This window comes from Phocoena sinus, chromosome 6, assembly GCF_008692025.1.
Source record: "Phocoena sinus isolate mPhoSin1 chromosome 6, mPhoSin1.pri, whole genome shotgun sequence".
Lineage (NCBI taxonomy): Eukaryota > Metazoa > Chordata > Mammalia > Artiodactyla > Phocoenidae > Phocoena > Phocoena sinus.
The window spans coordinates 20472086-20496286 of NC_045768.1; the positions used below are offsets into that span (position 1 = coordinate 20472086).

At 51.1% G+C, this 24201-nt stretch overlaps 1 protein-coding gene across 4 annotated transcripts in view; it reads right to left on the bottom strand.

Annotated features, from left to right (window-relative positions):
* RGS3 (regulator of G protein signaling 3) overlaps nucleotides 1-24201 on the bottom strand; it is a 145050-nt gene that overhangs the window by 48306 nt on the left and 72543 nt on the right. For 3 of the 4 annotated variants that reach the window (XM_032634931.1, XM_032634932.1, XM_032634937.1), the window contains 2 exons: nucleotides 21172-21215; nucleotides 15260-15382 (listed from right to left, as the gene is read on the bottom strand). In XM_032634931.1, the coding sequence (XP_032490822.1) occupies nucleotides 15260-15382; nucleotides 21172-21215 (167 nt within the window). Of the gene's footprint in view, nucleotides 1-7675; nucleotides 10981-15259; nucleotides 15383-21171; nucleotides 21216-24201 lie in introns of those variants that run through there. The other variant, XM_032634936.1, reaches the window with a different exon arrangement.

Here is a 24201-nt window from a genome sequence, read left to right on the forward strand (position 1 = left end):
AAAAAACTACAAATAGAACTACCATATGACCCAGCAATCCCACTACTGGGCATGTACCCTGAGAAAACCATAATTCAAAAAGAGTCATGTACCAAAATGTTCACTGCAGCTCTATTTACAATAGCCTGGAGATGGAAACAACCTAAGTGTCCATCATCGGATGAATGGATAAAGATGTGGCACATGTATACAATGGAATATTACTCAGCCATAAAAGGAAACAAAATTGAGTTATTTGTAATGAGGTGGATGGACCTAGAGTCTGTCATACAGAGTGAAGTAAGTCAGAAAGAGAAAGACAAATACCGTATACTAACACATATACAAGGAATTTTTTTTTTTAAATGTCATGAAGAAGCTAGGGGTAAGACAGGAATAAAGACACAGACCTACTAGAGAATGGACCTGAGAATATGGGAAGGGGGAAGGGTAAGCTGTGACAAAACGAAAGAGAGGCATGGACATATATACACTACCAAACGTAAAATAGATAGCTAGTAGGAAGCAGCTGCATAGCACAGGGAGATGAGCTCGATGCTTTGTGGGAGACACAAGAAGGAAGAGATATGGGGACATACGTAGACGTATAACTGATTCACTCTGTTATAAAGCAGAAACTAACACACCAACGTAAAGCAATTATACTCCAATAAAGATGTTAAAAAAAATAAAAGAACAAATATGTGAGAAAAGGATTCTTTTTTAAAAAGAGTAATGAGAGGATACTTATCCTAACATAATGTAAAAGCACTGGAACAAATAACTGTTTGGAAAGAATGAAAAGCATTTTTGCTCATACCATATACCAAAGTAAATTCCAGATAGACTAAATGTTAAAAGTTGAAAAATAAAACCATAAAGTTCAAGGTGTGGGGGGAAGTGAATATTGTATAACCCTGGGGTGGATACCACAACACTAAAGGCAAAATAATATTTTTTTAAATTTATAAATATGATATTAGTCATCAGAAAAACACAATTCAAAACCACCATGAGATGCTATTTCACAACCACTAGGATGGCTATGATTTTAAAAAAACAGGAAAATAACAAGTGTTAGAGAGAATGTGGAGAAATCGGAATACTTGTACGCTGATGGTGGGAAGGTAAAATCATGAAGCTACTTTGGAAAAGATTCTAGCAGCTCCTCAGAAAGTTAAAAAGAGTTACCATTTGATCCAGGAATTCTACTCCTATGTATATACCCAAAAGAAATGAAAACATACGTCCACACAAAAACCTGTACACAAACATTTATGGCAGCATTATTCATAATAGTCCAAAGGTGGAAACAACCCAAAGATTCATCAACAGATGACTGAATAAATAAAATGTGGTAGAGCCACACGATGGAACATTATTCCACCATAAGAAGAATAAGGTCCTGATACATGCTGCAACATGGATAAACCTTGAAAACCTCATGCTAAGTGAAGGAAGCCAGTCACAAAAGACTTAATATTACATGATTCCATTTATAGGAAATGTCTAGAACAAATCTATAGAGACAGAAAGTGGATTAGTGGTTGTGTAGGTCTGGAGGAGATGGGGAAATGGGTGGGTGATAGCTAAAGGGTACGGTTTCTTTTGGAAATAATGAAAATGTTCTAAAATTGACTGTGGTGATGGCTGCACAAGTCCGTAAATATACTAAAAGACCATTGAGTTGTACACTTTAAACGGATAAATTGTATGATTTGTGAATAATACTTCAATAAAGCTGCCACCAAAGCAGTTTACAGATATGACTACCTATAAATCAGAAACATCTATAGTTTAAAAAAATAAAAGGTTAATATACAAATATCCTTATTTTATAAAGAGCTCTTGTGAATTAATAAACTAAAAACAGCCCAACAGAAAAATGGGCAAAAGATCTGAACAAGCTACTCACAAAAGAGGTAACGTAAATAACTGAAAGGCATGTAAACATCCAACATCTCTAGTACTCAAAGAAATGAACCTACTAAAAAATGTAACAATGCACAGTGTTGGTGAGTGTGTGGGGAAATGGTTTCTTACCCAGACTGTATCAATTTGCTTGGGACTGAGGGGTTTCCCAGGAAGCAAGATTTGTCATGTTAAAAAGGGAGAGTCTGGGACAAAGCAGGATGAATTGGTCAATCTTAACTGGGATTATAAATTGGTACAATCATTCTGGAGAGTAATTTGGCAATAGGTATCAAGAGCCTTTTTTACAAATATATACCCTTTCATCTGGAAATTCTAGTAGCAGGAATTTATTCTAACAAAACATTCATTTATCAACAAGTATTTGTGGTGGGTCAAAGATGTACACTGGATGCTGGGGATATAGCTATAAAGATTTTTTATCTCAGGTTTTTGTAACAATGAAATATTGTCAACAACCTAAATGTTGACCTACTGGAGATTTTTAAAAATAAAACCTGTTTCATCTACACAATGAAATACTCTATAGGCACTAAAAATGATGTTGTAGAAGCACATTTATTGACATGGAAACGTGGATACACTACATTGTTAAATGGAAAAAAGCAACTCAGAAAACTGTGTGCATGGGCAACCCCAATTTGCAATTTGTTTATACACACAAACGTATATGTGTGTATAAACAAATACCTGACAGGATACGCCCCAAAATGTTAACAGTGGTTATCTCTGGGTGTTGGGATGAAGGGTGAACATTTCCTTCTCCTGTTTCAACTGTACTAAATGTTTTCTTCATAATAAACATGAATTACTTTTGTAACAATACAACAAAAGTCAACTGCATTCAAAAAAACAAAAAAACCCACACCTGCCATGCCCTCATGGGTGGAGGGCCAAGGAAGGGGGCTGCAGAGTCAAGCACATGTTCACACTTGATCTAGCAATAACAGCTGCCACTAAGCACAGTCGTCCCTTGGTATCCTGTGTGCTGGGAGGTGGGTGGTTCCAGGACCTCCGGCAGATACCAAAATCCAGGGATGCTCAAGTCACTTATATGAAATGGCATAGTATTTGCATAGAACCTACACACATCCCTCCCATATACTTTAAATCATCTCTAGATTACCTATAATACTAATACAATGTAAATGCCATGTAAATAGTTGTATGACGGAAATACTATGTAAATAGTCACCAGCTCAGCAAATTCAAGTTTTGCTTTTTGGAACTTTCTGGAATGTTTTTTTTTTTTTTTTTTCCTATCTGCAGTTGGTTAAATCTGTGGAAGCGGAACCCGCAGATACGGAGGGCTGTCTGTACCTACTACATACCAGGCACTTTGCACAGACCATTCCCCTTACTCCTGAGGAGAACCCTGTGAGAGAGATGTCCTTGTCTCATTTGACAGAGGCTAGGTAACGTGCCAGTAATCCCACAGCTAGTGAGAAGCAGAGCTGGGATTTGGCCCCTGGCCTGCCTACCTCTGAATCAGGCCCCTGCCTCTACCTTAGCTGCCCCTGCTTGTTCCTGGGGATGGGCAGAGAAAGGTCCCAAGCCACTAGGCCCTCTGTCCTGCAGGCTGGTTCTATGCGGACCCTTGTCCTCCCTCCCTGCAGACAGTCTAGGGGGCGACAGAAAGACAAATCAGCAAGGGTGGGGACAACGGCAAGGGGAAGGCGTGGCGCTGGCAGGCCAGTTGGCTGAGGTCAGGGCTCAGGGCAGACTAGCCAGGGACTCCTCGCCTGCTGGGCGACATTCAGGAAGCCTAACCACATCCGGCCCCAGGAGTTCCCAGGCCCTGTGCGCTCCCAGTGGTAGGGAGAGAAAACCTCGCCCGGCCTGCTGCCGCCTTACTAAAAGCAGGAGGAAAACAGCCTGCCATCTGGGACCTTCGCCCTGGGCTGGGGATGGCTGGCCAGTCCTTTCCCCACTGCGGGCCTCCAGGGTCTCCTCTTCTGTGTGAGGAGGGGCCGTGACGGCTGGTGGCTCCAGGACCCTCCCAGATCTAAATTCTCTGAATCGATGGTGCTTCCTCACAGAGGGCCCGGCAGGAAGAGGAAGGGGGTGAGGCGTCCCACCCAGCTCCCGAAGGAGCCCCTTCCTCTTCCCCTCAGCTCCAATCCCACTACTATTTTTAGAACTGGGAGCGTCTCCACCAGCCCTGCCCTGCTCAGAGCTCCAGGTAAAACACAGCAGCCCCATTCATTCTGCTCCAGCAAGAACGCGTGGGGAATTTATAGACAAGCCAGCCGACTAGACAACCTCTCCCCACACCATTAGCAGGGCTATTTCTCACTATTTCCATTAGACAGCCCAAAGTGATGACTTACTTTTCCTAATGACAACACAGCCAAGTGAGATGACAAGTGTCTCTAGGACAGTCTGTGCCCCGCCCCGTCCCCAACCTGGCAGACTCTTCAAAGGCCGCTGAAGGGGAGTGCTGAGCGGGGGGTCCTAGTTCCAGCTCCAGCACCAACTATGTGCCCCTGGCCAAGTTCTTGCCCCTCTCTTGGTCTTGGTTTCTACAAATCAGCTTGTTAATCGATTGATCCTGGTGAGGGAGGGAGGAGGCTATTCAGTTCCACACTCAAAGATTCTGTGGTTCTATCAAAATTCTAGTCACTCGTGAAACAAATATTATATTCTCTGCTTTGTGGTGTGTGTTGAGCTGTATTCCCAAATCATCTGAGAGTTGATGATGGGTCTCAGAATGCATTTTCCCATTGAAAATTGTGTTATAAATGGTGGTCAGCTTCCTAGGCTAGCCTACTGAACACTTAATTTTCTCCCACGAGGAGAAACAGCAGAAACCTATATTGTGATAGAATTTAACCAAAATGGAAAACGACTAACGTTTAAAAGACACTGTTTTAGAAAATTTACCCTGAGTAGTGTTTGAGCAAAAGAAGATATACATTAAAGGCAATGAAAAAGTCTGTGGCAACTGCTGGGGAAGAGTCTGAAGGAGACTTCTGACCACACTGGAAACTAAAGGCACTGCACACAGATTCTCACTACTTCCATTGAAAGTTAGCTTTATGCCATAGACCAGGAGTCCGATTAAAGAACCTATGTGTATACCTGTATATGTGAAGTTAAAACAAGAGTCCAGTGAGCAGGAAAAAAGAAGGGCCAGGGGAAGATTCTAGGTTTGAAAGCTCCTTGCCACTTTCCCTGGCGGGGGAGCCTGAAGGAGGCACATTTGGCTGGGAGGAAGCAGGGCTGTGCTTACAATCTGAGTGCCTGTGAGGAGGACCCCTTCCTGTATAAGGTTCGTACGTATACTTATTTGTCTCAAGTACATGATGAATATTAACCACGTACAACACTTGCATACATTCACACACATACACTCTTGTTTCAATGTGAAGACCAAAATGTCTGATTTCTTTTTTCTTTTAACCTGTTATTAGAGTCCTGAGGCTTTGAAGATGACTCCTGGAGATCACCTAAATTCAACTCCCTCATTTTTCTTGGTAAAGAAACAAATGATCAGAGAAGTCAAGTAATTTGCCCAAAGTCCCTCAGTGAATTCCAAGCAAAATCAGTATGTGAACCAAGATCTTCAGAATACTACTCTGGTTTTCTCTGAAGGCAAGGAGCTCAGTGAGAAGGGAGCTCCACAAACCCAGGGAAGAGAACCATAGGAGCAGTTCTGGGTCTCAGAAGGGTCTCCTTCCCTCTGAGGATGCCCAGAAGTCAGTGTGGATATGGTGGCATCTATAACCCTGAAGTGAGTCTGGCCAGATTGGATTGCTTAAGACCAAGTGGGGATCCAGGCTCTGGTCTTACAAAGCCGAGGTGCAATGGAAAAAGCTCTGAGCCAAGCAAGGCAGGAGACCTGCGTTCTAGTCCTGGCTCTGCCACTACCTTGTCCCATGAACCTGGCCAGGTCACTTCCCCTTTTTGAGCCTCAGTTTCCTCGTCTAGATTCCAGAACGTGAGAGGCTTGAACTGCACGGCCCAATCCAATTCTACAACATCTACTGAGCACCTACCAAGGACCAGGCAGTAACAGAATCAGAAATAAATAAACTTTGACCTCCACTGGCTCCCAAGGAGCTCACGGTCTTGCAGGTGAGACATATCTGCCTAACTCACTGTGCTAAAGATGAACAAAACACTGTGGAATACAGAGGGGGAAGCAGCGGCTTCTGACGCACGTCTGAGAAAGGTGTCTCAGGGGAGGCTTGAAGGCTGAGGACTGTATGTGTCAGGAACAGCAGAGGAGGGCAGGCGACATCAGGCAGAAGAAACAGCCTAAACACGAACATGCGTGGGGAATTCAGAGAAGGAAAATAATCCAATACGGCCGAGCTGTGGGCACAAAGCAGGAGGGCAGAGGGCGAGCCTTAAGAAGCAGGCTGGGACCATGGCCTCCCACGATGGTCTTGGAGCGGGAAGTGTGACTGCTCAGCTTCCCGAACCCTCCCAGCTTGGATGGTCCGTGACTGCTGAAAAGTAGGAGAGCAGAGCAATCCAAAGCCAGTGCTCTGGAGCTGGGCACCCAGGTTCCAATCCAAGCCACCCACTGGCTGTGTGACCTTGGGCAAGTTTCTTCTCAAAGACTCAGCGTCCTTACCTATATCAATTGGGTATAATGAGAGTAAATGTGTAAGGACCACAAAGAACCTCACGAAGCTGTAGTGAGGATTAAAGAGACAATGTAGGTGAAGAGCCTGGCATTGCTCCAGGTTCATGGCCTAAGCGCTCACTTATAAATTATCTACTGTTATTATTCTACTCTTAAACCAAGGATCTGGGAACAGTTTGGAGGACAGTGGCCCTATACAGAGAAAGGCTTGAAGAAAGATGAGGTCAAGACAAGATAGAGGGTAAGGTTGTGCTATCTTCCTTAAGAACAAAAAAAGATAGCAAGATGACTGAGGCCAAGAGCAAGGTGGGAAGAAGGCAGTCTCTCCGCAGCCAGACGGGCAGCGAGGAGGGGAGGGTGGAGAGCTGTAGAGACTGGAAAACAGGTTTTTGGCGGGGCGGGGGGGGGGGGGGGGGGGTTGGGGGGCGGTGGCGGCGGGTGGAGAATATCTGAAATCTAGTCCATTTGACACCCAGTTACTTAGGGTTGAGATTCCAAGTCAGTCAACTGGCAAAATCTGGGCCCAAAACCTGGAGTAGGCTCTCTCCTCACCCTCAACAGGGCAGAGGTCAAAGGCCTCCTTCCTGTACTCATGCTCAGTGCATCTGGGCCTGAACCTGAGCCATCCCTTTCTGCCTTCGGCCGCTGTTCATTGCGGCCAGGTACCCCAAGACTGTGCTGCTGGTCCTCATGAATGCCAGACTCAAAAGGGGGATGGGGTAACCCCACCATCCCAGTGCTGCTGAGAGCCTGCCTTCAGGACTTCCACCTTGTCTTTCACATCAGACCTCTTAAATCTTGCGTGAAGCTATTCATCTTGTCAGCCTGGGCCACCCCTGGGCCATATGAACTCGAAGTTTATTCTCCACTGTGTAGAGAATAAGGCATCTCATTTTTATTAGTCCTAAAGCATCCCCTCTAGAGCTTAAAGGGCCACGATTTCTGCATGCAGGATATCTTCCTCCTGGCTCTTCCTGGAGGAGATGATTGATTTCTCTTACTTCCACTCCTAAGAGGCAAACCTTTCATTTGGAAAGAGCAATGGATTAGGTTGCAAGGCCTTGGCTTGAGGACTAGCTCGGTCTCTTACCAGTTATGTGACCTTGGATAAATCACTTAACTTCTCTGAGTCTTAGTTCCTTCCATCCGTAGAACAAGGCTGCTGGGAGGTCTAAGGGAGATAATGCCTGGGGATCCCAGTTGCCACTTCTGAAGCCCATGCTCTCGCTGTGGGCAGCCCTCCCACATTGTGAAATTGCCCACACCTTCAATCTGCAGAACGCTCTTGGTGCCGTGTATAAGAAATTCAGGCTTTGGTGGCAGAATTTATGAAAAAAGAATTTAAACTAAAGAATAAAAAAAAAAAAAGGCATACATAAATAAATGTCATCATTATTTCCGACAGGTTCCAACTCCCAAAGGGCCAAAGGACCCAGGCGGCAGAGACCAGAGCATGACTGCTTCCAGGAGAGACTGGGAGTTTCAACAGACCCAGAGCCTGAGACAATAAGAAAACAAAAAAATGGGATCAAAGGATGTGTGGGGAACTTAAAGAACCACTTTGTACTCAAATCGCACAGATGGCCTTTTCAACAATAAATGGTTGTGCTCCCATGCTCCCAGCTCGCCCCGAGACACACACCAAGACAATTGGCCCATCAGGAAAGAGACCATTGTGTGAGCTTCTTAGCGTGATTTATGTGGAGGGAGGGGCTCGGCCACGTTTCCCGTGATTATGACTCTCAAATGCGATTTCGATGCGTTCATCATCCTGGACGTCTGGGATGGACTGGGCCTCTGAGGAGCAGTGGCCACCCGGTCACATTTCATCTTCTCGAGCCCGTGGAGCCAAATTAATTGTCTCATCGATCTGAGAGGCAGAGCAGCAATGGCGCTGTGGCTCACGACAGCCACTGGGAAGATGGGTCCAGGGCCCTCCAGGAGCTGATGTCTGCTTTCCCAGCAGCCAGCCAGGTCTAGGACCCTGACGGGAGCTTCCGCTCCACTCAGCAGCTTGTTGGGACAAGCCAGAGGAAAGTGCTGTCCCCAGGGCTAAGTGCCACGTTCCGAGTCTCCGTTTCCCTGCTGCCAGAGCTCCCCCGTCCTCTGCACCTGTCTGGTGGACAGAGGTAGGTCCCCAGGTCCGGGAGAGAAAAGCTCGCTGTCTTCCCAGACGGGCAATTCTCCTGCGCCTCACACTCCCCTCAATGTCATTCCGTAAGGGAATCAAATGAAGCCATGGTGCAGCTTGCTGTCTGTGCAGACTCAGCTGCTCAGCCGCTCAGAATTAACCCTGCAGGCGGAGTCTCGGCTGATAGACACTGCGGATCACTTGTCCCACTTCACGCCCAGGCTACTCCCCTGCTGGGCAGGGCACTGGGCTGATCCCCTGTTAGATTACTAATGCGACGTGTCTGATCTTTCCTAGGCTGGGAGGAGGGGTGAGCCGTGGGAGGTAAGGGGCAAATTCTCTTCTGGGCCACCCTTCTTAGGGGTCAAGTAGCCAAAGCAGCTGAGCAAACTCACCAGGGCACAAGACCCCTCTCTAAAGACACGGAGAAGCTCTTAAAAGACACAACACGGAGTGTCCAAGCTCCAAGGGGACTTCTCTAAACTGAAGTCCAGCCTCTCTGACCCCCTTTCTATGCAAATGACCCTGATCCTACACATGCCCTTTGTGTGTGAGCCATGTCTGCGCAGTTAGAGAGGGTGAGAAAGCTGCCCAGCGCCGGGCCGCACCGGAAGATACAGCAGGCAGTGAGCAGGCTGCGCTCCAGTCGCTGCCCCCATGTAGGCCTTCTGTCAGCCTCATGGCAGGACGGCCCCCTCTAAGTGTGCTCAGCCTCACTTAGCCCCAGTCCCTGACCCTCAGGAGCTCTGCAGAAAGCAAACCCAGTCAGTTTCCAGAGGGCTGTGTTCACAGGATGGAGGGACAGCATAGGCCACCCCTGCTGAGGCTGGGGGGCTGTGAACTTGACCACCTTGGCCAGCTGAAGCACCCATAACTCCCAACTCCCAGGGACATTCTCAGAACTCAGCACTGGTCCCTACCCAGGCCTCACCAGGAGGGGGCTCTGTGAGGAAGGCCCCATCCTTACGTGCATCCACTGAAAGAGTGAGACACAGTGGAGGATGAGGGTGAGAGTGGTGGAGGAACAGGAAACTCTCTCTTCTCATCGCAGAGCCTCCCCTACCTGAGGGTCTGGGCATTCACATACCCGCCTCCCCAGACATCATCCAGGATGGGCCACCATCACCCATCACCTGGAAGACTGAAGGGACCCCCCCCCAAAAAAAAAACTGATCTCCTCACACCCACTTGGGCCCCTCCTTGGGTTCTCTCATCATCTAGAAATGTCCCTGAGATTCTGTGACTCCCTTTCTCAAAAGCCTTCAATGGCTTCCCACTGTGTCTCAAATGCAATCAATACATGAACCACCAAAGCCCTGTACGATCTGGCCCCCACCTACTTGGTCTTCCCCCTCACTAAGCTCCAGCTCCAGCGGCCCGGGCTCCGTTCCTCCAGCACGTCCTGCTCCTTGCTATCTCGGGTACTCTTCGCAGGCTGCTCCATCTGTCTGGAAAATCCTTTCCAAAGTCCTTGACTGGCTGACTCCTTTCTTGGCTTAAAGGTTATGCTCTTCCCCTCTCCCACCCCACACCCACACACAGCAATCTCTAATAATATTCTCTCTTAAAGGAATCCTTTCTTTTCCTTCATAGATGATCACAGTGTGTAATCCCGTGTGTGTGTGTGTGTGTGTGTGTGTGTGTGTGTGTGTGTGTTGGTGTTTATGTAATGCTCTCTCCCCTACTAAGACTGAAACCTTGATAAGAGCAGAGACCATGTCCCTCTCATTCTCCATAGTATCTCCAGCTCCTAGCCCAGAACCTGGCATAAAGTAGACGCCCTAAAAATATCTGATGAATGAAGGAATGAACGCATGAGTCCAGATGAAAAATGAGTGAATGGGTGGAGATGTCTTCTGGCAGCAGCTGATTCCGGCATTGTTCTCCATCAGGGCTGACCTCTCCCAATTTCTCCTGCTGCCCCTGAGGCAGGCGCTGGAACCACCGGTAGCCCAGATGCTATTTCACCTCCTTCTTCCTTGTAGGGAATAAGCTTCTGGGTCGTCTCCAGTTGGGACTTTCTGAGCCAGTCTGCATCTGCCCACAGGGCCTCTCACACCACTGTGGTCCTTCTGACGCCAGTCCACACACCCGTGGGGCCACTCCCTTCAGATGACCCTAGGCCCACCATCTTGGTCCTCCGTTTTGGGTCCAGTTGAGGTGAGGTTACTGTGTGGTAAGGGATGCCCAAGAAAGAGTTAAGTTGCCAGAAGCAGAGTCCTGCCCTTGGGTTTGCTCAGCCAATCAGAGTCTGTCCTGATGAGGTAAAGCTTCTATCCTGGGTAGCATTGGTTGAGTTGGCCGGCCCCATCTCCTGCTGGAGAGAGCCATAAGGGTGCAGTTTCTGTGGAACCAGACAGAACTGGAATTAGCTCACTGTCGACTCGGGCCAGGGCTGCCTGACTCCAGGACCTGCCCCTGCTGCTTTCTACGGTGCTCAGATAGACCCTGGCATCTCCAGGGCCCCATCTCTAGCCGCCCTAGTGGAGATGACGAGGTGGCACGCACCGTGGTGTCACACCTGGGAGAAGTCTTACAGCCAGAGCACACCCAGGACGCCTCAGTTTCCCTGCCTGGTCCCAGGAATACAGCAGGTGGCTACCAGGAAGTGACATGGAGCAGTCGTTACATGTGCTCAAAGCGGCAGCATTCAGCTTCAATAAACAAGGTCACTAGATGAATCTTCCTATATAGACATAACTTTAATAATAATAACAATTCACAGAGTTCTTCTTGTGTGCCACTTTGCTAAGCGCATTCCATGAGTTTAATCCTCACGAGAACCCTGTTCATCCATCTACTTTACTAATGAAAACCATGAGTCTCAGACAGCCTCGGTGCCTCACCTGAGGTCACAGAGCGGCAAGAGCTCACGCCTCCCATATCACTCACTATGTCTATTTTTGAACCGTCTGTTGGCATATCGGTCTCCACCGCTGGACCGCAATTTCCCAAGGAAAGAATATGACAGATTCACCCGTGCATTCCCAGCACTGAGCTCAGGGTGCACCCCGAGAAAGGTCCATTGCCCAGGCCAGCGCTGTGCATGTGGTGGGAGCTCGTGGAGGTTCACTGACAATGAATGTACAGCCAAGAGCCCTCCGCCCGCCCCCATAAAGGACCTAAACTAGTGTCTGGCCCAGAGCAGGCATTTATTTCTATATTTGATTGAATAACCAACACAATATGCATTTGTCTCTCCCTATTAGCTTAGCCTTAACAGCCACAGGTAGGACCACCTGTGAGTTATTCTAGATTAGCAGCATGGCAGCGTTCCCCATGGCAGGGAGTTTAGTAGAAGTTGTCCCAGGTGAAAGAAGACAGGTAGTTTCCCTCCAGGGACAGACGATGAAGCAAGAAACGGGGCAGAATGCTGATGAGGAAGAACGGGCTGGTGAGAAAAAGGAAGCTGGGAGAGGAGAGGAAGCCGGCCACTGATTTCTACAGAAAGAGGGCGCACGCAGGCCCACCTGGAGCAGCCTTCCACCTGCCGCGGTCAGCCAGGAGTGAGCCGGAGAAAGGCAGTGGAGCCCCAGAGACGGGATGCAGTCGGCTGCTGCCCGCCTCGCCGTGTCCTTGCCCCAGCCGGGACCCCAACACTGCAACCCAAGGTCACAGGCACCTCAGACACAGCACAGAAAGCCTATGTCTGCCCCTCTCCCCCGACAGGAGGGGAGTAGACCTGGCCCCTAAGGGCAGCGCACTTCACAGGCAATCAAGTTATACAGAAATCTTGGATAACTGGATGACTCTAGGTCCTCAACTTTCATGAGAATCACAAAGCTTGAAGAGCTGCGAAGAGCCACCTGACCAATGCATAGATGGGACCGCCAGGGACCGCCATGGCGGGAAGCGGTTGCCAAAGGTCACACAGCAGGGGGTGGCACACCTGCCTCTCTACTGTCCTTTGAATCCACCTTCCTCCAATTCCCTCTGTCTTTCCCCAGAAGCATTTCATGTTCAGGGCATATCACATTTATCATGTTTTGCAAACTGGGGAAGAACTTTTGCATTTTTTGAGATGTTTGAAGAATCCCACATTCCAAGTGTCAGCAAACACCGCTGAAAGGAACAGGGTTGAGAAGCGGCAGCACGGGAGTTTGGGGAGCTGCCTTGCAAAGCCCTCTTTCCCCAGAGAGGCACTGGAGTTGGGCAGACAAGGAGTGGCTTAGGCATCGGTTTCCATTCTGCAGCAGAAGGCGGAACAGTCTCAGAACAAAGAAAAGGCATTAAGAAAAAAAAAAAAAGGCACGCTCCTCAGTGAGGGCTCAAAACAGATTTCAGGAAGAAGTGTTCTGCTTGACCAAAGCAAGAAGCCAGTGTCCAAGGTCTGCTTGGCCTTCCCTCTTCTCTCTCCCCTGCAGGACAGCAAGCCTAGGAAAAGGGCTGTGGCCCAGCCCTTAGCAAGGAGGTTCACGGTCACCTCGGAGGCAGCCAGGACCTGATGGAGCTGAGTGCAGGTGGATGGCCTGTGCCGGTTGGACAGCCACCTGGGCCCGGTGGTTAAGGTTTTTTTTTTTTGCTGAAGCACTCCTGGAACCATATGGGGCTGGAGAAAATCCTATTTACGGGAACTTCTCTCAGGAAGCATGCTGTAAGCGGCTAGAAGGAATGAGCTGCTATGACTCTTCCAGTGGGTGTGAAGGGGGTAGGGAAGGTTGGGCATCCTCCCCAAGGGGCCTGCCTAACAAAAAGTGGTTACTAAGTGCCTTTCAAGGAGCGTGGGCCAAGTGGGGTGTGCCAGCTGGGCAGGGCCCGCTCCCAGGTGAGGGGGCAATCCTGAGGCCGTCCCAGCGGTTGGGCCCTCCGTCTTTTCCCTCCTCACGCCCAACACAGAGCTTCTCCATTAAGCACACGTTTAAAGAGTTTTGATTTGAAGACACGTCCAGCTGTTGCCTGCCCAGGCTGCCCACATATCTTGGCATGGCCCGGAAGCCAGGCCCCAAACCCTCGGGCCCTTCAAGGGTCAGTCAGCGAAGCCCGCAGCCCTGCGGCGACCAGCGCCAGAAACCCAGCCTACCTTCAGTCACTCAAACTGCCCCCCTCACCCCCCAACTGAAGGTGGAGAGACTCCCCAGGGCGTTGAGAAGGCTGTTGCCGACACTCTCCAGAGCCGGCAAACTCTGAAGCTGAGGCAGAAAGAACTTCTTCCTCAGATCAGGAGGAGCTAAGCCTAAAACACAAGAAAACTGAGGAACACAAGTGCAAGCGTGCCACGTCCCAGCGGCCACCCCAGTGAGGAGGAAGTGGCCTGGTCTCTGATTGTGACCGACCCAGGATCAAGGGGGCCAGGCAGCCTACAGCCTTGGCAAGTCTCTGTTGAGGAGTAGAAGCTGAGACTGGGAACCAGCCAGCACAGCAAGAGCACCTACTGAGTCCCGGGCACTGAGCTGTGAACTGTGTATGCAGTGTCTCATTTAATTTGCACAGCGACCCTTTGGGGGAGAAGCTACTGGCCCCAGCTGGGGGCACCGAGGCACAGAGCAGTACAGTGACTTGCCCAAGGTCACCCGCCAGCCAGCAGCAGAATGTGACTCGGAAGTCCACGCTGTGCCCGCTGTCCTCCCTCATCACAGTTATTCTTGCCCCTGGCAAGTGTAAAACAAGATAACTGTCGAGTCTGAGATCACATAATTCTCAGACAGGCGCTACTTGAGGAGCTGCCGTCCGCCACCACCCCACCAGCAGGGGCTGTGCAGCAGCCTCTTCCCCACCTCCCGTCCTCAGCCGCCTGCCCCACCGCCCCATTGGGCTACGTATGCATGGCACGCAGGGCGGCCCTCAACGCAGCAGGAAGAAGCACAAGGCCTGCGAGTTGACCAGCTGGTGCTCACTTTCCTTTACCCTCTTCTCCCTGGTTCCGGCCAACCAACAACCACGGCTCCCTCTGCAGCAAATCAGACCAAATCCCAACACGGCCAACACGTTCAGCAAGAGAAGGGACCTGAGTGGCTCACAAATGGGGGAATACAACTGTGCCTCGGCCTGGCATCCGGGGGACCAAGGGGAAGGCTGTAGTCCAGCTCCGATCCCAACGCCCTCCACAGGCATGGGACCAGCCGAGGGGGTGCCTGCCCCAGATCAGCTTCAGCTGGGAGTCTCTAATCTTCCCTGATGCTCCAGCCGGCCGGCTCCCAGTCCCCAGAAAACTCCACTTGGCTCCACCCGGCCGTGGCCTGCATCGAACCAGCACGGCTTCTGCCGCAAACGTCTCCTCCCAACTATGTCTGCTTCGGGCCAGTGTTAAACACCAGTGAGCTCACCGTCCCCGGGCATGACCTACACCCAATAGCAGAGGGGGGCGGCATGCCAGGCAGCAGCCGGGAGGCCGGCCCGAACTAGACCTTGCCGTCGGCCAACTAGAGAACAGAACCGAGAATTGATGGGTCGTGCTCCGTTTGGCTCTGTCGCTGTCCCTGAGCACCGTCAAACTCGCTCAGTAGATCCAGTGACACGCCAAGGGGGAGAGTCGTTCGAGCACAGGCCTCCTTGCCAAGAGCTTGCTGCCCAGATCCAAGGCCTAGGCCAGGGCTGGTCCCAAGCTCAATTCGGAGGCTCAAGGGTGCAGGCGGGCCGAGGGGGAGCCAGGCAGCCAGGGCTGTGGCCACCAGCGAGGCCCTTACCTTGCTCTCAGGGGACGGGGCCGCCAGCTGTTGCTGCTTCGCAATGTTCTCCGACAGGCACCAGCACACTCTCTTCTTCTGCTCGTGCGAGTGAGCTTCCAAGGTGAACAAACGCTCTGCCTTCTGGTGTCAGGGGAGACAGAGAGGGGCAATCAGCGCTGCTCCCTGCTTCAGGGGCTCCCAGGACCAAGCCCAAGCCCATCCCTGGGCTCCAGAGGGTGAGGCTGCAGCAGGGAGGGGAGTGACCGCTAAAAGCCACAAATGCACACTAATCCCCGGTGACATCGAGGCAGCCAGACGAGCAGGGAAGCTGGCTCAGGGGCCAGCTGGCAAGCCGTGTGCCCACGGGTTGGGGGAAAGGAGGGAGGCAGTGGTTCCCAACACAGTGGAGTTCTGTGGAGAGCCACCGACTGCGATGGTGACGTCACCCCCGGGGACAGGCAGCACAAGGCAGCAGCTGGGGGAGCACGTGGGGAACCCAGAGGGCCAAGGTCTCCGCCCCTCTGATGCTCTACGGAGCCAGGACCCCTCCCCGGGCTCACAGAACCCCTCTGCCCCACCTCAGCACACTCATGGGATCACAAGGCCAAGGTCAGACGGGCGCCCAGACAGCGACCCGGTCCCTTTGGAAAGTCCTTGGGGAGTAATTGTGTGGCCTTGTACAGCCCCACGACTGCCTGACACGTGAGCTGGGTCTGATCAATGGCTGTGCGGCTCAACTGAGTGCAAGTCTCTACCACTGCTGTCATTTAAATCTCACTTTGCTATTTAACCTTGTTAAATGCTGCAGTCTTGTCTCCCCAACTAGACTAGAAACTCCCTCTAGGAAGGCCTTTTTCAGCCGGGCCTAGTGCAGTGCTTGGCAAGTGAAGGCCTCAGTAAGCTCTGGCTCCCTGGAGGGACTTCCGGGATGAGGTCAAATCCAGGCCAGCTTACAGGCACCAGGGAGCGGCTGGGACCCAGGGAGTCGGCCCCGCCCCGAAGGAGTCAGAATGTGCTGGGGGCGGGGAGGGGCGGGACAGCATGCCCAGTGTTATCCTCTCCAGGACGCTCTGAGGAGGGGATGGCTAGCTCTTTCTGTCTCCGCTGGAATCTGATTATAACCCCACAGGACTGCGATTAGATTAACTCATCCAAGGAGCTAAGAGCGTGAGCCGGATGGATTGGAACAGAGAAAAAGACAGTGTTTCTACGCAGTCCTTCCTTGTTTTGCAGTTGGACAGGCCTGGTTTGAATCCCAGCTTTGCCACTTCCTAGCTGTCACCTCAGGAAAGCCTGTAAAATGGGAATGACAGTGATATCACCTACCTCCTGGAACTATTGGGAGGGCAAGCAATAACCCAGGCCTCAATAAACAGCAGCTATTGTTGTTATTAGTACTTCATTTGTTTAAGAAATATTTATTGAGCACCTATTTTGTGTCAGGGACTGTAGTAGGCCCTGGGGGTGAAGAGGGAGATAAGAGAGACTGAGTTCTTGCCCTCAGGATGGGGGCAGAGACAATAAAACAATAAACAAACAGTGTAATTACAAATTGTGGAAAGGCCAAAAGGGAGAGGTCCTATCTGAGCCTGACAGACAGAGAAGGCCTTTCTGAAGGGGCAGCACTCCAGCAAAGGCTGAAGAGAAAGAGCCAGCCAGGAAAGTGCTAGGGAGAAACTGTTCCAGGCAGAAGGAACAGCAAATGCAAAGGCTCTGAGCTGGGGTGGTTATCAGCATCATCTAACAGCATTTGGGGACATAGTCTACCTGCCATCAAACCCAACCCTCAGGGATGCTCCCTTTCAGGGAAGGGCCACCCCCCAGGCTAAGTGTTCCCAGGGTGCCAGCCATTCCTTTCCAGCTCCAAAGTGCTCAGAAGCTGTTCTTCCTAAAGGCATCAGAGGAGAGAGGGAAGAAAGCCCCGCCTCTTGGTTTCAGGGAACTGAGTGAATGTGGTGAGGCAATCCTCCCACTTAATAACCGATTCCCTCCACTTCCCAGAACCCCCAGCCCACTGCAGGGGAAGGACACACCCAGCAAAGACCCCAAGATGCTCCAGGAAGAAACCAGGTGGGGCAGGAGCTGACTAGAGGGCCCTCTGCTCCCCGTCTCATTGTGTTGCCCCTGCGAGGGGAGAGTTGGGGCAGGGACTGTGGTCCCTTCCTGCTTGGAAAGGCCATCACTCCACAAATCTGGTCCTGGTCCAAGCCTCCCAGGCCTGCCTCTACCTTTATCTCCCTGAGCCCCAACTTCCTCCTCTCTTTCTGTTCTGAAGCAGGATTCTGCCTTAATAATAATTCCCTTGATCTAAGTATCAATTTTAAAAAAGCACCTTCCCATCCATGATCTCAAGAAGGCATCTGAGGCACCAAGGACCTAACCCTAGGCCTGGCTGGGGGGTAGGGCTGGCTGTTTTAGATGGGCACACATTTTGGGGAGGGCCTTGCTCCCAAGGCTCCTCTCTAAGTGTTGCCTGAAGTTTTGGAGGCTGGCCTGGCCAAGAGAGGGAGCATGGAGACAGCTCCCTCCAGGGAGGCTGAATTCCCATCTGCCTAAGTCTGTCTGAATCAGGGGCCCCCACTGCCTGCCTGGCTGCCCCTGCACGTGAACCGTCTCTCTTGGTCCACTCTGCGATCCGACTGATCAGTTTCAACACCGACAGACACTGTGCCCTCAAATATCAGGCTCCAAGGCCAAGGTTGTCAGCTGCCCTGAAAGCATCCTCACGAAACTCACTCAGAGGCAGGGCTTCCTTGACTGCAGCGTGGTTAGCTAAGCACAGAGCCCGCCAGACGTGACAGCACTGGGCCCAGACCTCTGCATTCAAATATGAGCATCCCCAAATCCAACTAGAAACATGGCTCCCCTTGCCTTCTTTAAAACCCCCATCTTGCCTCAACCTCCTTGTTCCTGAATTAATATTATCCTTGTAAAAACTAAAACCTCGGGGCTTCCCTGGTGGCGCAGTGGTTGAGAGTCTGCCTGCCGATGCAGGGGACGCGGGTTCGTGCCCCGGTCCGGGAGGATCCCACATACCGCGGAGCGGCTGGGCCCGTGAGCCATGGCCGCTGAGCCTGCGCGTCCGGAGCCTGTGCTCCGCAACGGGAGAGGCCACGACAGTGAGAGGCCTGCGTACTGAAAAAACAAACAAACAAAACCCCTAAAACCTCTTCTACTACAATTTACATTTGCTCACTTGCTGTGACAGATGTTCTCTCATTTTATTCGATTCTCTCAGTGACCCAATGACATAGGGAGGAAGGAAAAACACAGCTGTTACCGTTTTTCAGATGAGAAAACTAAGGCTCAGAGAGGTGAAGTCAGCAGCCCCAGGAGGTCTCAGGAGAGGAGGGATTCAAAGTCTGTCTTCCGCCTCCTCCAGAGCCTTCGATCTTGCCTCATTTGTTTAACAGTCTATGTACATTACAAAAAATGTGAGATCTTCCTCTTAGCTTTTATTTTAAAGGATCAATAAATCATTGGTGATGTCTCTAATGGAGAGTAACTGAATATGAAAAGCTCTCCGCCTGTTAGGAAGCTGACAGAAATAATAGCTACCATTTATCAAGCACTAACCGTGTGGCAGGTTCTGTGCTAAGTGCCTTGGACACAGTATCTTACTGGATCTCATTTAATCATTACAACAACCTTACAAGGTAGGACTCCTCAGCCTTGGTTCAGAGATGAGTATGTGACTTGCTCAATCTTGGCAGGGCCAAGATTGCAATCTAGGTCTTCCTAACCCCAAAGAGCAAACTCTTAAATTAATGGAGCCAGGATCAAATTCCAAGTTAGCGGATGGTCCCTGACCTGTGTGGCCTTTGACCCGACGCCCCTGGTACAGCCAGTCGTGGGCTGCATCTCTCCCATGGATTTGTAGGGGCTGAGGGACACCTGTCCAGGGAAATAGAGGCCCCAGGGCCAAGGACTGCTCAGAACAATCCCACCCACTTGATAACTAACCAGGACCTACTGCTGGGGAACAATCAGAGCTGCTGCCCCCCCCAGGCAGTTGGGGCTTTCTCAATGCAGAGTGGAAAACTGTCCCCAAATCCTGACTCTCCTGCCCTGGTTCTTCTCTGGACACTACCTGCATGTTAGGCAATGAAGAGAAACCACTTGCTGGGAGTTCCAACTAAGACGAGAGTCTGGGGTTCCCCATGAGTTCCAAACCCACTGTTGTCAAGCCTATTCCAGGCCACAGGGCAAGCAGGGATCTTGTCTTCCCTGTGATACAGACATGCCTCTCGTAAAGAGCAGCCCATTAAGAGAACAGAGAGGCTTCTAGCTGCCTGTGATCTTCAAACACCCAGCCCCTTGGGGTCAGATCACCTGACACTTTACTGAAATAAAAGGTCCCAGATCAATATCCCTTCATCAATCTTTGGAGGGGTAGGAGGTCACAGCTCCCTGGAAACCAAGGAGCAGAAGTGCTTTTCTCTGGGAAAAATAACCCCAGCCTGGCAGGAAGCTGTCTTGGCATTAAAGAACCTGGAGCCTCATTTCAGGCCCCGCTGCAGAGAACTGGAATCCAGATGGGTGAGGCTGGGGAGGTAAATGCTCTGACTCTTCCCAGCCTGCCTCACAGCTTCTCCTAAGCTGCCCGCTCGGCTCCAGGGAAATGAACTCATGCCGGACCTGAAGGGTCTCCACCAGCTACTTCCTGTGCCCGGTGGGGATATGCTGACACAGGGGAGGACATCAATGCCTTCTTGGACCTCGAGTGGCCATTCTAGGCTGCCAGGGTCCCCAGCTCAGCTCCGACAAGGTCCACTGTCCTTTGGATTCCCTGCTGTCCCCTGAAGCTAACTTCTCATCAACTGTCTTGTCCTCAGGGGTCTGTGTTCACCCAAGGGACTCACCTGAAGCCCTGCACCTCCTATCTTAGCCAGGAACTGAAGGAATGATTTTCCAATCACAAACAACATGCAAATTCCTTCCCAAAATGGTGTACTCCTCTTGGCCAGCCAGTGTAGACCAGGCCTCACCCATAACGTGTGGCCAGTGTAGATTCTCCCACAGAATAGGCAGTTTCCCAGGACTGTTACTGAGTAAGACAGACGAGCAGAAGCAGAGGGAAGGAATGGGTCTAATAAATCCCTGCTTGGAACTGGTAGCAGACTCATATGAGCAGAGGTACAAGGCTGGGATTAGAAAATTTGCTGAAAATTGAAAAAATTTGTATGGCTCACTGGCTCTCAACTTTTTCATCACCAAGGCCCTCTTTGATTAAACCCCTGGTAATGATATTTTATCTCCCGAACCATATCAAGCAATAAGCTATGTGCCCCCATTTTGCTCAGCAAAGGCACACTGTCTAGCTGGGCTTCTCATCAGACTGAGGTAACCAGTCTTAAGGAATTAAGGAACATCAATCACACGGAGTGGGCGTCACTCCAGCCCAAAACACAGACGCTAGGTGGTTTCTTCCACCTGTATTATCTGGCCCAGGTAAAGGTACAGTTACCTTCAGGCCTTTTGAAACATTGACAGGACCCTGCAGGAGGGGACATAGGTGGTACCTTCTAGAAAGAGAGAAGGAAAGAGGTGGGCACAAGAATCAGGGCGCTCTATAGAGGAAGGACTACCAAGTGAATAGGGTGATGCCTGGCTCTCAGGCCACACCCTCACTGTGACCCCCTGCAGGGGCTGGAGACCAGGAAGTCCTAAGCAGGAGACCACAGTGTCCTTCTGTCCCCTCTAAGCGCCTTCATGTCCACTGCTCTTCTACACAGAGGTAAGAGACACAGGGGCAGGGGTTGCTGTTCCCATTCCACAGAGCAGGACACTGCCACTCTGGACCTGCCCGGAACCCCTGCAGGATTCAGTGTGGAGGCAGCATCAGAACCTGCACTAGAACCCGGCCCAACATCTTCCTTCAAGCCCCAGGACACAGATCTCTCTCTTCAGATCCAGGGGGAAGGACTCACCTCTGCTAGATACAGCACACAGAACTTCAGGTCTTCTGAAGAACCTTTGAGGGAACAAAAAGCAAGACTTGCTTTAGAACTGGTTACAGAGTCTCAACTGTTTACTTAAGCACAGCCAGCTGTCTCACCCAGAGGGCTGTGTGTGGTACTTCCTGTAAAAAGAAGAAGAAAGGGGCAGGGAAATCTCTGGAGGAGAGCCCACTTAATATCTAATTAGGTTGAGATACAGATGTAAGGCCTTTGCCTGCAGGTCAGCCTGACCCAAGGAATACTGAGCTCTCACCCTATGAGAGGTAGCCAGGAGCACCCTCTGGGCATCAAGCAGTGGGGTACAGGGAGCTGTCATCCATCCCAGGAGGCCTCTTCCTTTCCATGTCCCCTGCAATGAGGGACATGGAGGCAGCACACACTTGGGTTTTCTTTTAAACACTCCAACTGCCTTTGCCATTTTGAAATTCAACAAGGAGCCACCCAGGAATGTATGGGCTATGCAGGGGGATCCCCAATCACGGGCTGGGTGGAGCCCAGAGATGGCTTCCCAGCCCAGGCCCAACCCCTCAGTGTGTTTTCCTAGAGCCTTCTCACCCCTGGTCTAGAATCCCAAACTCAAACACTCACCAAACCCTCTCCACCTGGGAGGCAGCTGGGAGGGCCTGTCGCCCACTCCCCGCTCCTCCAGCAGAGAAGCTGAGGCGGGATACCTACCCTAAGGCGGAAGACGATTCAGTCAGCCTGCTGCAGAAACACAAGAGCCAAGAGATGACCCACAGCTGTCAGGGAAGGCTTCCTGACAAAAGGGGGACCCTTCTGAGCTTGAACTCAAGGTGGGAAGAGAGGGCACTCTGGGAGGTGGGAACAGCACGGGCAAAGGCATGGAGACGCAGAAGCACAAGTTGTGCTCAAGGGATGGCAACTGTGAGGTAGCCCCGCCTCCTCCTCCAGGTGGCCTTCCCTGACTGCTGCAGGCTGCTCCTCGGAACCTGGCAGCACTCCCCGTGGGCCACTCATCTGAGCACAGGCCAGGGCTGGTTAGGAACTTCCTGTATTTCAAGCATTCGACCTCACCAGGCAGGTCATCCTTTTTGAGGGAAGCAATCGTACAGCACATATAACGGCAAACACTTAAACTGCCATAGGGGTTTAGAGTACCCAGTGCTGTGTGCCAACCACAGCACCAAATGTTTCATGCGCATAAACTCGACACTCACAACAACCCCTATGAGGCAGGGGTTATTATCATCCATGATTCATGTGAGAAAACTGAGGCACAGGGGGTGAGTAACATGCCTCAGGTAGAAGGGGGAAGAACTCAGATTTACACCCGGGAAGCCTGGTCCCAGAGCTCACTCTCCGAACCACTACACACCTGCCTCTCAAATGCCCACCACGTAGGCCCTACCCAGGCACCTGTCCCCTCAAGGAAACAGGACTAGTGCTGGGCTCAACGCAGAACCCTCAACATACACCTGAATCAAAGAAATTGTCAAAATGCGTTGCAAAGTAGAGGTGGCAAGGGAAAAACAGAGACGGTGGGTCAAGCCTATTCCTAAGAAAAGTAGTGAGTGAGGTCCTCACGTGGGTGGAGGCCAGGCCCCCTCGGAGCAAGCATATGGGCAGTTTCCTGGGCAAATCTATCCCTAAGGCCAGGGATGTCAGCCAGAGCTAGATGAAAATAGCTCATAAGTAAATGGGGGTTTGCTTTGGAATTAGAATAAATCCTTCTGCTTCTCCCCACCTAGAGATGGGTTGGGGGGCAGGGGGCAGCCCTGCCTAAGAAGTCCATCGTGTTTAAGAAACCTCTAATTTCAAAGCTTCTGCCAGTTCCTTGCATTGCTGAGGGTGGAGACAAGGGGAGGTGGCTTCTTTTGTTTAAGAAAACACACTGGGACGTTTCCTTGACTTTCTAGAAGCAGATCTTAGTGCCAAGGGAGAAACAAAAAGATCTGTGTAAGAAAATAACAGAATTTTGGGTTTTAGAAGCTGCCAGTGAGAGAAGAGAAGGTTCTAGAAGGGAGGGGAAAGCCAGGTAGATGGGAGCCTCAGGGAGACAGAAGGCCAAGGTTGGGGGATGCAGCCTAAGACATATTCCCAGTGGCGAGGGATCGCTGACGGATCGCCTTGAAACTCTTCTGTGCCGTGACACCCCACCATGGCACCCCTGCGTTACTGCACACCTTCACTGAAATCTGCTCCCCGTCACGGCCTTGTGCTGACAGCACTTTGGGAGAAGGACAGAATGCGGGCAGCGCTCAGCATGGCTCAGAGCCTCATAAATAAGGACAGCAAGGCTCAGGAGCCAAGGGTGCCTGTAAGGAGCTGCAGCTGCAGAAAAGGAGGCTGCAGCATGGCTGACCCAGGAGAGAAACCTCAGCTCCACCAGAAATCCTTCCAAAACACTGGACTGGGTTCTGGACTTTCCAGAGTGTGGAAACGGGGGCAGGTGTAAAGGAAAAGGGACAGTGAGGCAGCACACATTCGGGCTTTCCATCCAACACTCCAACCACTTTCACCATTTTGAAATTTAACAAGGAGCCATTTGGTTCCTGGGTGAACCCTCTTTCCCATCAAGGAATGTGGGCCATGGACCATGGGCTATGCAAGGGTGATCCCCAGTCATGGGCTGGGGGGAGCCCAGAGGTGGCTTCCCGGCCCAGGTCTGGCCCCTCTGTCATTTTCCCAGAGCCCTCTCAAGCCTGGTCTGAGATCCCCAAATCAACCAGTTACCAAGTCCTCCCCACCTGTGAGACAGGCCAGGAGGGCTGTTGTCCCCATTTTCCAGATGCAGAAACTGAGGCCCAGGGAAGGAAAACAACTTGCAGAAGGCATGCAGTGGGCAAGTGACAGAGCTGAGACTTGAACCCAGGACTGCCTGCCTCCAAAGCCTGTGTTCTGACCACTGTGTCACACTTCTGTCCCTCTCCCGGTTTACTCATCTGTCATTTCACCTGGCCATGCGCTCCGGAGGTGGGAATGTATGCGTCTCTTCCTCTGCTCTCACCCTGGCGGCCAGCACTGAGGTGGGCTCTGAGG